Raw genomic sequence first — 17,903 nt, 5'->3', positions numbered from 1 at the left:
AGTTTGCGATCTATATTATATGAAGTGTCTAAATAAGCCTTTTCCTCTGCAAGTTTAATTTCTTTTTCCAATAAATCTATTTCCAATTTAAATTTATTAGTTTTTGAGCTTGTATAACAAATTATCTGACCTCAAATATATGCCTTGAATGCTTCCCAGCTGCTATAAGTTGGGAAGCATTCAAGGTGGATGAAGGCGCCAGCGATGAGTTTCATTCATATCACTTACTGATTTGTAAACTAAAGAATCTGGACCATGATCTGAGATAACAATAGAATCATACCGACACAATGTTACTCTTGGAAAGAGGTCATTAGAGATTAAAAAATAGTCAATACGAGAATGACCCTTCGTCACAGTAGAACAAGAAAAATATGTTCTTTTACTAGGGTATAACCTACGCCATGGGTCAAACAGATTGAGTTCTTTTATGTAGTCACATATCTTTTTCCTAGACTGTGTGTGTGTTGTATTTAAACCTGTTGAGTGGTCAAGACTAGGAGATATTGTGCAATTAAAGTCTCCAGCAGTTAGCAATTTTCCTGGTAAAGAAGACAGTAAAAGAAATATTTTTTTCAAAAAAAAAAAAAAATTGGACAATCTGTATTAGGGCCATATACATTTGCCATAATAATATTTTCATTTAGAATAGAACCTTGTATTATTATGTAATGACCTGCTGTGTCCTGTAAAACCTTTTTGAAATGGAACCAACTTGTGTATTCAAATCATTAGAGTTAGGAGAAAATAAAGCTTTTCCAGCGCCTTTGTATTGGTGTTGTGTTATTTGAAGAAATATGGCATTCTTGCAAAAATACAATTGATGGATTAAGTTATTTAATTGTGGTCATTACTTGCTTAATATTAGTTAATTTCCCCAAGCCTCTCAAGTTCCACAATGTTATTTTTAACTCTGAAATGGAACCCATTACAGTATTAGTGCATACCTGTAGATTGAGAACTGTGTAATATTACAATCTTGTCCCTTAGCCTGTTTACAATAAAATGCAATTTGCCCCATGACTGAAAAAAAGTAAAACATACACAGGATGCTTTTACTAGTACTGGCACCCTGAACTTGCCAGCACTTTACCCGTAACATAAAATCTAAAGATTCAACACTTTGTGTCACCGATCCTATTGCTAGGAGCAGCATAACGCGGATCAAGAGCTTGTTCATTCATTACACGCTCCCATCAACAAACGGATGGTCATATTAGAAATTGAACAACAGCCTATAATAACAACTGAAGTAACCACAATCAATCAGCTTCTGAATATACAACAAATTATAATGAAAATAACTGAAAAACTTCTGTATTCTGTAGGATTATCAGCGTGTATCCTTGAGGTTGGCCCGCACGATTTGTAACACTTTGTATTTATCATTGGAATTCAAGAAGCGCATAATAAGTGTTCTGGGAGCGTTTCGATCTCGACGTTCCTGTAAACGATGAGCTCCTTCGATGGTTATCAAGTTGGTAAAAGACTCTGGTCCCAGTACCTCAGGCAGCGATCTCTCAGGGAAACCCACCATATCCGAGCCCTCGGCGCCTTCAGGTAGACCAACGAGGCGAACATTATTGCGACGACTTCGATTTTCCTGGTCTTCCAGTTTAACGCCAAGAAGTTTCACCTGTTGCTGAAGGGTATCTATGGTGTTTTGCAGTTCAGATACTTGATCCTCTATGTCGCTAATATGTTGTTCTGCTGTAGACAATCTGTTAAAAAATTCTTTGACATCTTGTTTAACCTCTTGTATGGCTGAGAGGATTACTGTGAATTTGACTGAAAAGTCTTCTCTCATGCTTGCGATTGCGCTCATAATGTTGCTGTCTTGGTTTTTGTCTGTATTTGCATTGGCTTCTTTAACATTACCCTCGATTGTCATGCTAGCTTGATGATTAGCCTCAGCGTTGGAGTCGTCTTGGTTTCCATGTTTTTTCTTTGTAGTACGCAAAGTCATTGTGTCGTAATATTGTTTACAGTGATTTATATATTTGTTAAGTTTTAGAACGATACTAAGGCTGTTTGACAAAGAAATTGCCGAATGTTGTAGGAGCATGAGTAAACAGGTGTGATCAACGCACTGCCATGTTGAGTCCGGATAAACTTTTTATCTGATAAGAAAAAGTGCATAAACTATGATGGAAACACATTTACTGAATAAATTACTTGATGAGCATCAAAAAAGACTTTGATGTGACTTTGTGGTGGGCAGACCTATTTTGTTGCACAGCATCTGAAATGCTGTTTTGGTTATTCTGAAATGCCAAAGTCTGTTGTCAAAGTGGTTCAGTGTAATTACCTCCTGTCTTACATGACTGTGTTCCCAAATTTGTTATGCATATAGATATTTGTTGTTAAGTCATTATTCGGCCTCGGGTACATCCCTACTTGTTGTCATTCATAAAAATTTAATATGGCATCTATTCTGACAAAAAGTGTCTGCTTGTTCTTTTGGAATAAAAATGTAGGAACACTGTGACAGCTTCACAAAGCCCTCATGACAACATAACCTGCCTTGAGCTACAGAGTGCTGGATGCCTGTTCTGCAGTGTGGAGTAATTTCAGCAACTATACCAGTAGGGACCATTAAGTGAATGTCTGTCATCAATATACAGAACAGTTCTGACATGTTGAGCAGGCAGTGGGGCATTTTTCTGTCTGACAGACCAATTTTGTGTAGTCCTTTTATTAACAGCAGTTTCACTGGAAAACATAATGCTTCCCTGAAGTGGTACTGTTATTTACAGTGTGTCTTCTAATAAAATGTGCTTTTCAGAGCTGTGAAGCGTGCTGTAAAAAATTAAGATGTTTTTTTTTTTTTTTTTTTCTTATCAGAAGTGGCATTCAGTGACCTTGGAGAAGGTGCATCAAGGAGTTTGTGGTCAGACTGCATGGAAGCTGATGTGAGCACCACAGACCAGTGTTTCTCAAACCTATCCTAAGGACCCCCAACCACTGCACATTTTGTACGTCTCCCTCACCTAACACCTTGATTCAGCTTATCAGCTCATTGGTAAATACTGCAAAACTTGAATTTGTTGTGACCAATGAATGTTCAGTAGTAGGGGGGTTCCCAGGACAGGCTTGAAGAGCACCACCATAGACCAGGGGTGTCTAATAATGCTTCTGGAAGGCCACATTCCAGCAGAGTTTAACTTCAGCCCTAATTACACCCGAACCAGCTAATCAAAGTCTTCAGAATCACTAAACTTCCAAGCAGGAGTGTTGGAGCTAAAATCTACAGGAAATTGGCCCTCCTGGTGCAGGATTGGACACCCCTGCCACTGACAAACTGAGGCTGTCTACTGATTGTCTTCTGAACTTTCTATAAAGCCTAATTTCAAACAATGACTATTATTAGTAAATGAATTACATTGGTCTAATGCATCTGATAAAATGCCACCCTCAATAACACTAAGTAACAGGAATTGTCTGGAATGTTTTCCACATGTTGGCTTAGGTTTCCTCCAGGTATCTCACTTACAAACGATTAAAGAAAATAGTTTAATGCTGTGGTACAATGAGCACAAATGGGCCATTAAGAGAGCAGCAAGAAAAATGGAGTGTAGCTGGAAAAAAACAAAACTAGAGGTTTTTCACAAATTGTGGATAGAGTGCATGATTGTGCACAGAAAGGGCTTAAAAACTGCTGGATCTGATTATTTTTCAACCCTCTTCAACCCACAGTCAACGAGAAATAAAGCTTCAACCCCAGACATTTCCAAACAGCACAGCAGTAATGACTTTATAAACTACTTTACTTACAGATAATATTAGAGAGAAAATTATAACTATGCAACTATCTACTACAAAATCACATCAGACAGTGCACTGTAGTGTCCCTGAGAAAAAAATCCATTCATTCATAGCTATAGGAAAGGAAGAATTGTCTAAACTCGTTTTTACATCTAAATCAACAACATGTATGCTACTGAAAGCTACTAAAAGAGATGGTTCCAGAGTTCATAGATTTTCTTCTTAATATAATTAATATCATTAATTCATTATGTCATTAGTATACTAAGTACCGAAAACTTTTAAGCTGGCTATTATTAAACCTTGTTAAAAATCGCAACTTGATCCTATAGAATTAACCAATTGCAGGCCAAATTTGAATCAACCTTTTCTGTCAAAGATACTAGAAAAGGCAGATTCCTTACAACTATGCTCCTTTTCAGAAAGAAATGGTATCTGTGATGATTTCCACTCAGGATTTAGACCGTACCATAGTACTAAGACAGCTCTCATTAGAGATACAAATGATTTGCTCAGATCATTGCTGTATTTCTTTATTAGTGTTACTCAGGGGCGTAAATCGCGGGGGGGACAGGGGGGTCAGGACCCCCCTTCTCTGAGTGCCCAAAAATATAATTAAAAACCACTCCATGAATTGTAAATAAATATATACTTAAAATTATTGTGTACGTAGTAAAGCAATACAAACGCAAACAGGCGTTTTAAGTTTTGAAACATTTTAAGTCACCCCTCTCGTGCCTCATGCGCACGTCACACTCTTGTGTGTACAAGTCCGGCGGCGCCGGCGGGAGAGAAGAGAACAGTTCTTCAGACAGTAGTTAAGAGGAGCTCCAGTAAGTAGGCTGTCAAGGCTGTTTTATTCAAAAACATCGGATGAAGTGGTTATTTTTGCTTTAATGCTGACGACGCTGAGTAATTAGTCATAAAATGATAACATGATTTTTTTTTTTTTTTTTTTTTTATGTGGGCCGGATGGGGTGGGGGAGAAGTGTATATGGGTAAGGAGTAGGGAGATGATCATATGTTAAGTTGCTTGAAAGTCACTGGAAAAAAGGGGTTTCTCAGCCTTGTTGATCCTTGCACTCCTGAGAATAGACCAGGGGCACTTAATGTCACTGAGTAAATATCTTAGATAGGGCTGTCAATCGATTAAAAATTTTAATCTGATTAATTACATACTCTGTGATTAATTAATCTTAATTAATCGCATACATAATTTTTGCTGTGAAAGTATTAAATATTTCAATTCAGATGAATCAATGCAGGGTTTTTCCTGGGTCAAAAATGGTCTTCGGTGGTGACAGACATGGTCATCCACACAAACAGTAAAAAGTGTCCTACCCACGTGATCTGCAAGCCTAATACTGACAATAAAGTACCCGGCACTCTCACTGTAATTCTTTCTTGCCCTCTTTGCAAAAAAAAAAAAAAAAAAAAAAAAAAGTGATTTTATAGCTTTGTAAGAGAAGATGCTTTTTTGCTAAACCTGAAAAGTAATAAAAAGTAGCATTTAGAAGTTATATTAACTAATAATATAATTTTCTACCATATACAATTGAATGCACCTAGCTAACAACTTGCTTTGTTCTGGTTTCACCTCACTCCAGTCTAAACTAACTGATTTTATAGGTAGGCCTAATTTACTACAGATTGATATTTAAATAACCTGAAAATATTGTGGATTATTAAGGCTAATTTTACTAATCACTATTGCTAAATGGGGTAAGCACACTTATGTTCTCATTTCAGAGTTGTTCGAGTAAATGATTCATTATAGACCGTGTGGACGGTGGACAGTTGTTGTCATTATTCATTAAAATGAATCTGTTCAAATGAGTCATTAGGTCGCGAATTGAACATTAGCGGACGTTGACGCGTTGTGTGCGAATCGCGACTGTTATTAGGATATCGCAAAAGATTTGTTAACACAGAAAACACTTCACCACTGGATAGGATTTTTTTTTTTTGCTTACTGAAAGTGTGGTTTATATCAGCTGCACGTGCAGGGTGCCTGTCAGAGAAGATGAGGCGACGTTCTTTTGAGCACTATTCACACGGTTATTCAGGAAAAACATTCTCCGAATGCGCCTCGTGAAACATGGATTCGGTTTCAGGAACTTTTAGCATTGTGTCAGTTGATTTAGATTATTATGTGTGAGGTAGAGAGAGAGCAAAGACAGTGCTTACAATGAAGACAGAGAGCTCGCGCACACAAGAATGGCTCCAGGTTCAAAGGTCAATACGGGATGGATTAATCTGCGTTATTTTTTTTAACACGTTATTTTTTCTTAGATTAATTAATCAAAATGAACGCGTTATTTTGACAGCCCTAATCTTAGACTTTGGAATGCTGGATTTATTGATGTGTAGTCTTTAACATTAACTGTAATGTCTTTCTGTTCACATGTGGAACAGTTGTCGAACCAGAGTTATTTTATTGGTCAGGATTCTCCCCATAGGTATCTGTAGAGGTATCTGAGGATGAGTGTGTTCATGTCAGCCTTTCTGAGTCTATTGAGGAAGTGTAGTCACTGTTGGCCCTTTACTAAGAAATAGGTATTCTGGGTGAGGTTCTCTGTGATGTTAACCCATCTTTTAACTCTTTACACCTTAACATCACCCCAGACAAAACAAATTTGTGTGGTCTTAATAACAATGAGTGATATATTGTTGTCTGTTCACCACAGCTAAAGGTCTCTCATCTCCTTTCTGTGTGCTGTCTTGACAATTCATGAAACAACCCCACCACCGTTTTGTGACTGAAATAGTGGCAGGTGGGGTGTCATATCAAATCAGTGGTAGAGTGGTTCTTTGTCATTGTCTAAGAGGTTCTGGACCATCTGTCTATATGTACCCTTGAACCTGTTGATTCCAGCAGTAATGTTTTTTTGTTTGTTTTTCCCCCTGGCATCCCTTAATGTTGTTTTGTCACTAGCTCTGAAAACTGAAAAAAAAAAAGTCCCTCAAGTAAGTAAATGAATAAAAAACCTTAGCATCCATCCATAGTTTCCAGTGGGGTGATATGGTTATGGTGCGGCAACAAGCTCATCTACAGTCATGGCCAAAAGTTTTTGCAGTGACAAACATTTTGTGTTTCGCACAATGTTTGCTGCTTCAGTTGTTGTGGTGTTGATTCACATTGTTTCTAGATTATTGTGCAGAGTGATCAGATGTATTTTAAATAATTGCAAAAAAGCTTTACTGTCTAAAAAAAAACCTTTAGAACTTTATCACAAAAAAACTAAATTTCAAAAAAAAAATGTGGCCCTGGTAAAAAAATGACAAGCTAACATAATTTCACTAATCATATCATCAGCACATGGGAAAGTGTGAATGAGTAGTATCATTCAGTAATCAGTAATCATCCTCATTGGATTATATGAGCAGGCTGATAAACTATAAAAGGAGGGATGAAGTGCTTTCAGTCATTGTATTCTTGTGTTAGCAACGGTTACCTCCAAAAAAAAGACATGCAGCCATAATCGCTTTGCATGGCCTCACATGCAAAGAAATTGCTGCAAAGAATATTGCACCCGAAAGAACCTTTTACCGGATTATCAAGAACTTCAAGGAGAGAGCAGTGAAGGCGGCTTCAGATGTCCCAGAGTGTCCAGCAAGCACCAGAGCTGTCTCCTCCTGAGGATTCAGGTAAGGAATTGTTTTACCACCAGTGCAGAGCTGCTCAATATTGGCAGCAGGTGTGAGCGCATCTCCACACACAGTGAGGTGAAGACTATTGGACAACGACCTGGTGTCAAGAAGGACAGCAAAGAAGCCTTTTCTCTCCAAGAAAAAAAACAAAGACAGACTGAAATTCTACAGGAAGTACAAGGATTGGACAGCAGAAGGCTGGTGGAGTTATTTTCTCTGATGAAGCCCACTTCCAACTATTTAGGACATCTGAAAAACCGATTGTCCAGAGAAGAAAAGGTGAACGCTACCATGAGTCCTGTGTCATGCCAACAGTAAATCATCCTGAGACCAACCTTGTGGGGTTGCTTTTGTTCCAAGGGAGTGGCTTTCACAATTCTGCCCAAAAACACTGCTAGGAATAAATAATGGCATCAAAACGTCCTGCAGAAGCAACTTTTCCCAATGATCCAGGAGAAATTTGGTGATGATCCATGCATTTCTCAGCATGGCTTGGAGCATTATATTGAAATTTTGGATCTGTGTCATAGAGAACCTGTGGTCAATCCTCAGAAGTTGAGTGGCCAAGCAGAAGCCCACAAATTGTGATCAACTCCTAACACTAAGTAAGCAAGCAAGAATGGTTCACAATCAGTCAAGATTTGGCCCAGAAGCTAATATCTAGCATGCCAGAGTAAAATACAGAGGTTAAGAAGGGTCAAGACTGTAAATATTGACTATTTGCCTATATTGAATGTTTTGCTTAAAAAAAAAAAAAAAAAAAAAAAAAAAAAAAAAAAAATATTAAAAACGTATTAAATACTTTCCAGTATACCATAGAAACATGAAAAGAAAAAAAAGAAAAAAAAAAAACTGCAAATACTGAAGCAAACTTTGTAAAGCACAACATTTGTTATATTAACGACTTTTATTTTACAAATTATCAATAATTCATATTCCTCCAAGTCCACCAATCAGTGGAGAGGCCATTCCATATTTTGATGGATGACATGACTGTTTTTGTGTCTGAAAAACATTGATACGCAGTGCAGAAGAGAGGTCTGACTTCATGAGGTGGGGGCGGGGAAATGCTCAATGTTGGTCTCATATGTTGGTATAAATGTGATCAAAGATGCCTCGAAAAGGGATAGAGACAAGCTGATGGAAGTATGGGAAAACCTTCTTATGACTGTTATGATTGAAGTTACATGCTATAATAACAATTGCCTCTTGGTAACTAAGTATCAGGTTAAGAGTTCACTGAATGTGGTGTCAACTTTAATTCAAAAGTATGCTCTTGTTTTCTGTTTGCTGCTAAGCCTCACATAAAGTTCTTGTGATGTAAATTCCAGCTTCAGCAGGGGCGTGGTGGCATGTGCAGCCAAATTTATTGCACTAATTGGTTGGTCCATTTGGTGGCATCAATCCCAGTTGCCCTTTTTTTCACACAGGCCACCTATGTTTTCCTTTTTTCTTTCTCTCTCTCTCTCTCTCTCTCTCTCTCTCTCTCTTCCTCCAAGAACAGCAGGCACATCAGCATGTATTTCTTTGCTTTTTTGACCCTTATTCTTTCTCCTTTAGAGCAGAAACCAAAGCCCCCACTGTGCTCTCCAGGTCAGGAGGAGTATCACAAAGCAATTGTAGTGCCCGTACAAGCTCATGGTCAATGGAGTATACTTTTAAAGGCTAGAACACACAATGAAAAGCGGAAGAAAAAAACAGCTCAGGTGCTAAAGCACACCCAACACTGCCCACCTTATCTGACACATCTATTTTTTTGGCACTCTACTATTGATTAAGGTAGTTGTCAGGTGTATTAAGGCATGATAAGAGAAACATTAAACATGTACAATGTGTCCTGGAAAATACTGCCCTGTGCTTTTGCATTTGAGGGGACGTAGACAGCAATGATGACAGCCACAGCCAACTTTCTCTGCAGTTAGTTTGACACCTAACTGCTAAATATTCTTCTGATTCAGAGGGGTGGCAGTTTGTAGACTGAACTTTGTTGGATGCATTCATGCACAGTCCCCCTTCCTTTTTTACCAGAAAATTTGTTTTGGTCCAATGGGGAAGAAGGATAGCCTGTTTGTATTCGTGGATGTTGTCAACCAAACACATTTCACAACATAATGCTGCCACCACCATGCTTCACAGTAGGTATGGTGTGTTTTGTGCTGTGTTTGCTTTCCGCCAAACATAGCGCTTTGAGTTCAGTCCAAACAGGTCAATTTTGGTCTCATCAGACCATAGCACCTTTTGCCAGATGGCATCAGAGTCTTCCAAGTGTGTTTTTGCATAGTGCAAATGAGACTGAGTGTGGCATTTTTTTTAGAGAAGGCTTCTTTTTTTGCCACCCTGCCATACAGGCCAGCTTTGTGTAAAGCTTGTGTGATAATTGTCACATGCGCAGACCGACCAGTCCCAGCCATAAAGCCTTACCCCTTATGTACACTACACACGTCTGCGGCAGATTATGGCTCCAGCGAGGTTTTGTTCCGTCTTCTATGCGGTGTCAACTCACACCGCAGCAAAACGGCTGGATTTGTGTGTGTGTGTGTGTGTGTGTGTGTTTTAATAGCTAAATAGTTATATTTTGTCTGGTTTAATTGTGTATATTGCCATGCCCTACTTTGTTTTGCTGTAGCATACAGACGAAGTTAATAAATTTAAAAGTCCGCGTGAGACATCACTGCCATTGACAGAGCGCGATCAGACATCACTAAAGGAGTCATGAACGGAGTTGGACATAGTATGTATTAGAGGTAAAAAATGATATAAATACTTTTCGGTTTCTCTCACAAACCAATCGTTTCGTGTCTTAGGACATTAATGTGCTGTCACGAGCCGCAGGGTTTCATTTGGATTTGTCTAAGCAAGGTTTATTCACTCTTATAGATGAAGTTCCCATCTACTGCAATTATTTGAATGACAGAGGGCAGCGGTTGCAGTTAAAAATCATCATTTGTGATCGACTGAAGAAAAAAATGTCACCTACATCTTGGATGCACTGGGGGTAAGCAGATAAACATCAAATTTTCATTTTTGGGTGAACTATCCCTTTAAAGTCCTGTAAGTTGTGAGGTGGGGCCTCCAGGGATCAGACTTGTTTGTTCAGCACATCCCACAGATGCTTGATTAGATTGAGATCTGAGGAATTTGAAAACCAAGTCAATACCTCAAACTCATTGTTGTGCTCCTCAAACCATTCCTGAACCATTTTTGCTTTGTGGCAGAGTGCATTATCCTGCTCAAAGAGGCCACATTTACCAGAGAATACTGTTTCCATGAAAGGGTGTACATGGTCTGCAAGAATGCTTAGTAGGTGGTATGTGTCCACACAAGTAACATCCACATGGATGTTAGGACCCAAGGTTTCCCAGCAAATCATTGCCCAAAGCATCACACTGCTTCCGATGGCTTGCCTTTTTCCCACAGTGCATCCTGGTGCCATGTGTTCCCCAGGTAAGCGATGCACATGCACCTGGCCATCCATGTGATGTAAAAGAAAACGTGATTCATCAGAACAGGCCACCTTCTTTCATTGCACCGTGGTCCAGATCTGATGCACATATGCCTCACTGTTGCCGCATTCGGCGGTGGACAGAGGTCAGCATGGGCAAACTGATTGGTCTATGGCTATGCAGTCCCATCACAATTTGGCCCTTGTTAAACTCGCTCAAATCCTTTAGGCTTGCCCATTTTTCCTGCTTCTAAGACATCAACTTTGAGGACAAAATTTGCAGCCTAATATATCCCAACCACTAACAGGTGCTGTGATGAAGAGATAATCAGTGTTTACTTCACCTGTCAGTGGTCATAATGTTATGCCTGATCGAGATATCTATCTATTATATATGTATATATATATATATATAGTAGAACAAATAAAGATAATATTAGGAGAGGGACCGACAGCAGCACTGGCTGCAAGATACGTGTGGATGTACCACAGCCTGAGAGACAGCAGGTGAATGTGTGTAATGTGTGTCTGACTTCAGTGTGTTTCCCTACCATCCACCACAGTGACCCTCCGTACATGTGTGTATATATATTTGTTTAACCACTGTGGTATCAAATGTTCAGACATGTTCTAATGTGTTATACTGTTAATTTAAAGGTGCTAAAGAGGATCTTTTCGTCGACTGAGAAACCAAAGACTGTTAGTGGGTTTTTGAATTTCAAGGAAACGCCTCCCAATACTCGTGCACAAGTATTGGAACACGAGTGTTTGTTTACCACCGGCATTCTCTGTGTCGTGTTAGTGGATTCATTATGTCGCACTCACCGCAGGTAACTCATAATCTGCAGTTGTTACTCCTGTCTCCTGACAAAAACATTGCATGCGGCACCTGTAGAGTGTGGAAAGTTACTGGAGCGCGCAGCTGCGCACGTGTCTCACAAGGAACGTCATGGCAGTGATTGACAAGCCAGAGAGCCAATCCGCGCACATCTTTCACAAAGAACGTAATGGCAGTGATTGACAAGCCGATGATAGCGTAAACGATTGGCTGATGTTTTTAAGGCCCTACCTCGTGCACAGATGATGTATATTAATATTATTCCTTTCAGTGCACCTAATAAATAGTCTTTTATCAGTTAGTAAAGACAAGTAATTTTCAAGTAATATTGCAAAAATGTATAGAACAACACATCCTCTTTAGCACCTTTAAGTTTAAGTTATACTATTTGATAGCGTTATAATATTTGATATTATTTTCTTCTATTACACAGATGTTTTTTATTAGTATTTTATGTATTCTTTGGCAATATTGTATGATTTACAGTCATGCCAATAAATATATATATGATTTATTATAAAATCCAAACCCACATGGCCCAGTGTGAAAAAGTGCTTAACTGTGGTGAGTTCAGTTTCTCTAGCCACACCCAGGCCTGATTACTGCCACACCTGTTCGCAATCAAGAATTCACTTAAATAGGACCTGCCTGAAAGTGTAGTAGTGAAGTAGACCAAAAGACCCTCAAAAGCTACATATCATGTTGAGATTCAAAGAAATTCAGGAACAAATGAGAAAGAAAGTAATTGAGATCTATCAGTTTGGAAAAGGTTATAAAGCAATTTCTATAGCTTTGGGACTCCAGCGAAACACAGCGAGAGCCATTATCCACAAATGATGAAAACATGGAACAGTGGTGAACCTTCCCAGGAGTGGCTGGCCGACCAAAATTACCCCAAGTAAAGACATCCTGGTGCCATGTGTTCCCCAGGTAAGCGATGCACATGCACCTGGCCATCCATGTGATGTAAAAGAAAACGTGATTCATCAGAACAGGCCACCTTCTTTCATTGCACCGTGGTCCAGATCTGATGCACATATGCCTCACTGTTGCCGCATTCGGCGGTGGACAGAGGTCAGCATGGGCAAACTGATTGGTCTATGGAACAAATTCAGGAACAAATGAGAAAGAAAGTAATTGAGATCTATCAGTTTGGAAAAGGTTATAAAGCAATTTCTATAGCTTTGGGACTCCAGCGAAACACAGCGAGAGCCATTATCCACAAATGATGAAAACATGGAACAGTGGTGAACCTTCCCAGGAGTGGCTGGCCGACCAAAATTACCCCAAGAGCGCAGCGGCGACTCATCCAAGAGGTCACAACAACATCCAAAGAACTGCAGGCCTCACTTGCCTCAGTTAAGGTCAGTGTTCATGACTCCAACAATAAGAAAGAGACTGGGCAAAAATGGCCTGCATGGCAGAGTTCCAAGACGAAAACTGCTGCTGAGCAAAAGTTCAGTTTTGCCAGAAAAAATCTTGATGATCCCCAAGACATTTGGGAAAATACTCTGTGGACTGGCGAGACAAAAGTTGAACTTTTTGTCCCATTACGTCTGGCATAAAAGTAACACAGAATTTCAGAAAAAGAACATCATACCAACAGTAAAATATGGTGGTGGTAGTGTGATGGTCTGGGGCTGTTTTGCTGATTCAGGACCTGGAAGACTTGCTGTGATAAATGGAACCATGAATTCTGCTGTCTACCAAAAAATCCTGAAAGGCAATGTCCGGCCTCAAGCTGAAGCGAACTTGGGTTCTGCAGCAGGAAAATGATCCAAAACACACCAGCAAGTCCACCTCTGAATGGCTGAAGAAAAACAAAATGAAGACTTTGGAGTGGCCTAGTCAAAGTCCTGACCTCAATCCTATTGAGATGCTGTGGCATGACCTTAAAAAGGCGGTTCATGCTCGAAAACCCTCCAGTGTGGCTGAATTACAACAATTCTGCAAAGATGCATGTTGTGTTTACTTGTGTTATCTTTGATTAATATTTAAATTAGTTTGATGATCTGAAACATTAAAGTGTAACAAACATGCAAAAAAAAAAAAAAAAACAGGAAGGGGGCAAACACTTATTAACACCATTGTGTGTGTGTGTATATATATATATATAGAGAGAGAGAGAGAGAGAGAGAGAGAGAGAGAGAGAGAGAGAGAGGGAGAGAGAGGGAGAGAGAGAGAGAGAGAGAGAGAGAGAGAGAGAGAGAGAGAGAGAGAGAAAGCCATTTATCAATTCTTATCAGGATCATTAATATTACTTTAAGTAGAAGCAGTAATAGTCAATATAGTATTAGTGTGTGGGGGGGGGGGACACTTACACTGAATAACAGTGAGCCATTCTGGTTGATTGTGATGAACGATGGAAACACAGATGGTGTTGAGACCCACCAGACTGAGGACTATCCAATAGAAGCTGTCGGTTTTAACCATGCGACGAATAGAGATTCGCAACATGCGTTCCTTGCGCCGCATGTAAGCAGCAGGACCTCGTCTTGCTGTTCGTATACCAACTCTTGGTCGGGGACCACCTGACACGCAAAAGAAAAAAGAAATCCATAGTCTCAAAGAATGTAATTTGTCATTTTCTGTTTGTTTACTATCAGAATGTCAATGGTGGTATTTCAAAAGCCTGAAAAATGGAGATGAATTCATGGAATATGTGTTAATCATAGCTGTTTCCTTCCCTTCAGTCAATCAAATTGTTAAGACAAGAACATTTTGAATGGTACCCCAAACATAAAAACTGATTACACAAAACAAAACAAGTCAAGTCTTAATGTGAATGAAAACAAAGATGACATTTATATTTTACTCACCAACTGTAGAGATTTCAGAATATTTCTCCTCCCCTGGTCCTCGACGCCTTGCATTTTTCTTGCTGGTGGCCCGTTTCAAAACTAAAATTAAAAGGGTTAAATGGCACCACTTGTTGGCCTTATGTTTCTTATCATGAAGGTATAGAGAGCCACAGCCATCCTAGGTGTATATGACTTTCTTCTTTCTGATTAACACAATCCGAGTTATATTAATAAATATCCTGACACATCTAAGCTTTATAATGGCAGTGAACGGGACCAACGAGTATAAAGCTTAAGAAAATGCATCCATCCATGGCTCTAGGGGATTAATAAAGGGCTTCTGAAGTGAAGGGATGTGTTTGTGTAAGAAAAATATCCATATTTAACAAGTTATAAAGTAAAATATCTAGCTATGTTGTGTCAGTAAGCTTTTATTGCGAGTTGAATATGTAAGCCGTAGGATGTAGCATTTTGAACTGCGAGAGGCATTACACTTTCTTTGCAAGTAAAGTAAAGCTTGGGGTAATTTTCATTTGAAAGTGAACTAGTCCTTTAAACTGTGAACACATCTCCATTTTCAAATTATTACTTTTTGAAAATAGCTATTATTTATTTTTATTTTGGCTCTGTCTAGAAGCCGTAAGAAATATTATTTTGGGTGAAACTCTTCCATAGGTTATAAATGTATGATTATTATTATCAAAATTAATCAATAACAGCATACTTTAAATCTACACTTTCAAAAAAGATTTTTAATTTTATGTTAAAGTCTTGCATTTTAGGTTTAAAACTGGTTTAAAAACCAAACTCTCCATAAATAAGACAATAAATTTATTTTTGTGCAGCTCTCTTAAAATGAAACTCATACCATCTAACGCTGACCTCCCAGAATTCTTGTTTTCTTCTGCAAGCATTACTTCCTCTTTAAGAGAGAGAGAGAGAGAGAGAGAGAGAGAGAGAAAGAAAGAAAGAGAGAGAGAGAGTGTTAATATAACATTAACATAAAATTAACATAATTAACTCAAGATTAAATCGATTATTGGTCTATTCAGTTTGCTTTGAGGAAAAGTGTGACAAGCTGTAGGCCTCTTAAAAGTGATCTGCTGTACTGTAGAAGCATCAACTATTCTAAGCACAGACATGCACATATACAAACACTCCAGTCAGTGAGTCAGTGTCACCTTTTCGTTGACCCTTCACTGCGTGGGAGAATGAGCAGCTTCACACACTCATGTTCACCTGAATGTTGTGTTCAGGTGGTGGGTGGCAGGGTGAAATGTGAAAAGAGTGGTGTAGGTGTAGTACACAATCAGAGCACAGTCTGTCACTGAACCTGGGTAAAGACATGAAACTTTGCTAGCCTGGCTGAAATCATTTTAAAAAGCAAAAGAATACAAATAAAATTGCATTTCAAAACAAACACCTTAAACCACAGTAGTTTTAGTAATTTAGTGTACTGGGAATATTTTAGTAGCATAGTAGCAGACCAAGTTTGAACAATCAGCGTTGTTTCTACTAGCTACTGTCACATCTACAGTGTCCCGTCAGCAGATATTACTGCATCAGTGGCATCCAAAAATCACTTGATGTCTCACTGGTCTCAAGAGCACTTTTACCACTCAGCATACAACCACATTTCCTCTCTGTTTCCCCACAACTCCTCCAGAACATTTCACCCACTCTTCTCTGATAACTTTTTTGTCTTTAATTCATTGTTGACTAATGAAAGCCTTTTGTCTCTTTCAAGCTATCTAAATTAGCAACACATTCTCACTCCCAACCAGTGGCGGCTCATCAGGGGAGGCAAGGGAGGCACAGCCTACCCAAAATGTAAATTAATGTTAATAAAATTCCCAGTTATTCAATTCATTTCATGTCTCCGAATGTGTATTTTTGCTTTTAATTTCACCCCTGTAACACCATAACATGTTATGAATCAAAAGCAGTGCTCTTCTTTCACGAACGTGCCGAATCTGCTGCTGTCATTACAACCGCTAAGGGGATAGAGAAGGGGAGGGGGAGGCACAAGAGCCAAGCTCGTCTTGTGCCTCAGTTGATAAAAAAATTAGCCAATCACCATTGAGTGTTTTACATTCAGCGCTTATGAGAGTTGAAAAAAGATCCATCACAGGGGAGGCTAGCCTCCCTTGGAATATCAACCAATCATCATAGAGTGTAAATTATATAAATAACGTTACATGATATTAGTTTAAACTGCTACCGCTGTGCTGATAATGTACCACGTATCTTAATTATGGAGAGGAGTAATATTGAATGTTTGATTGCCAACAATTTACCAAGTTATCATTCAAACAGTATCTACAAATTAAAAATGAAAGAAGACTCCATGCCTAAGTTGGATATATAAGCTACAGCAGTCAGCTTCACTAAATGGCCCAATGCGCTCTTTTAACACAGAAATGTATGGATGTTTGTAGAGTGGTAGACTAGGTGAGTGAAATTATATTTGTATTATCTTGCTGTATATGTGTAATTTTCTTTCAATTTTCTTTCTATAAGTGAGAAAAAATACAATTTAAAGCAGTTAAGCTAATAACAATAATAATGATAATAATAATGATAATAGTCCTCAGCAGGGGATTCCAATATAGCGTGCTTCCTCTTAAAATTTAAAACCCACGAGCCGCCACTGCTCCCAACTCACCATGTATGGCCGCTTGGTCAGGACCCCTTGAAAAATAAAGGGCTACACTGTCCTGCCCGAGCATCCATATGTGACGAGCGAGCTGGTAGTGAGAACATGGTGCCACAAATCAAATTATTTAAAAGAATCAATGTTTTGAAGCATCCAATCCCAGGTATTGCAGGCTTGTTTCCCACCTTTACATATAAACAGCATGTCAAACATACAAACTGTATGGCGCAGTCGTGGCCTAACGGTTACCAGCAGGAAAATGTAGGTGAGGAAATGAAGGAGCAGTGCTCTCTTCTACCCTCAATAACCACGACTGAGGTGCCCTTCAGACCTCCAATCATATTGTGTGTGTCCACGGTTTGTAGTTTGTGTGTGTGTTCACTATTCATTGCTCCTAATGTTTACACTAACTTGGATGGATTAAATGCAGAAGACAAATTAACGTCACATCACTTTCACTGTATGCCAAAATAGATTATGAAAGAAAATCACTGATCAGCATGAATGAATCAACATTCATGAATCAACATGAATGAACGAGACTAACCGGCTAACCAATGCAATCACTAACAAAGCATACAAGAACCTGATACAAAACCATGACACCAGTATCCATTCTAACTCATTTATCAGACAACAGTTCATTACAAGCTCGAAGATACATTTGTAAACACTGTTACTGTTCGATTTCTTAAAGGGTTAGTTCACCAAAAAATGAAAATTCTGTCATTAATTACTCTCCCTCGTGTC

At 38.9% G+C, this 17,903-nt stretch overlaps 1 protein-coding gene across 3 annotated transcripts in view; it reads right to left on the bottom strand.

The window, feature by feature from the left end:
• Positions 1–17,903, bottom strand: part of cacna1eb (calcium channel, voltage-dependent, R type, alpha 1E subunit b) — a 139,926-nt gene that overhangs the window by 71,370 nt on the left and 50,653 nt on the right. For all 3 annotated transcript variants that reach the window (XM_067363705.1, XM_067363706.1, XM_067363707.1), the window contains 3 exons: positions 15,366–15,419; positions 14,516–14,596; positions 14,018–14,227 (listed from right to left, as the gene is read on the bottom strand). In XM_067363705.1, coding sequence (XP_067219806.1) covers positions 14,018–14,227; positions 14,516–14,596; positions 15,366–15,419 — 345 coding nt within the window. The remainder of the gene's footprint in view (positions 1–14,017; positions 14,228–14,515; positions 14,597–15,365; positions 15,420–17,903) is intronic.

The sequence above is a fragment of the Chanodichthys erythropterus genome, chromosome 16, assembly GCF_024489055.1.
Source record: "Chanodichthys erythropterus isolate Z2021 chromosome 16, ASM2448905v1, whole genome shotgun sequence".
Taxonomy (NCBI): Eukaryota; Metazoa; Chordata; class Actinopteri; order Cypriniformes; family Xenocyprididae; genus Chanodichthys; species Chanodichthys erythropterus.
This window is presented reverse-complemented; position numbering and strand designations above follow the sequence as displayed.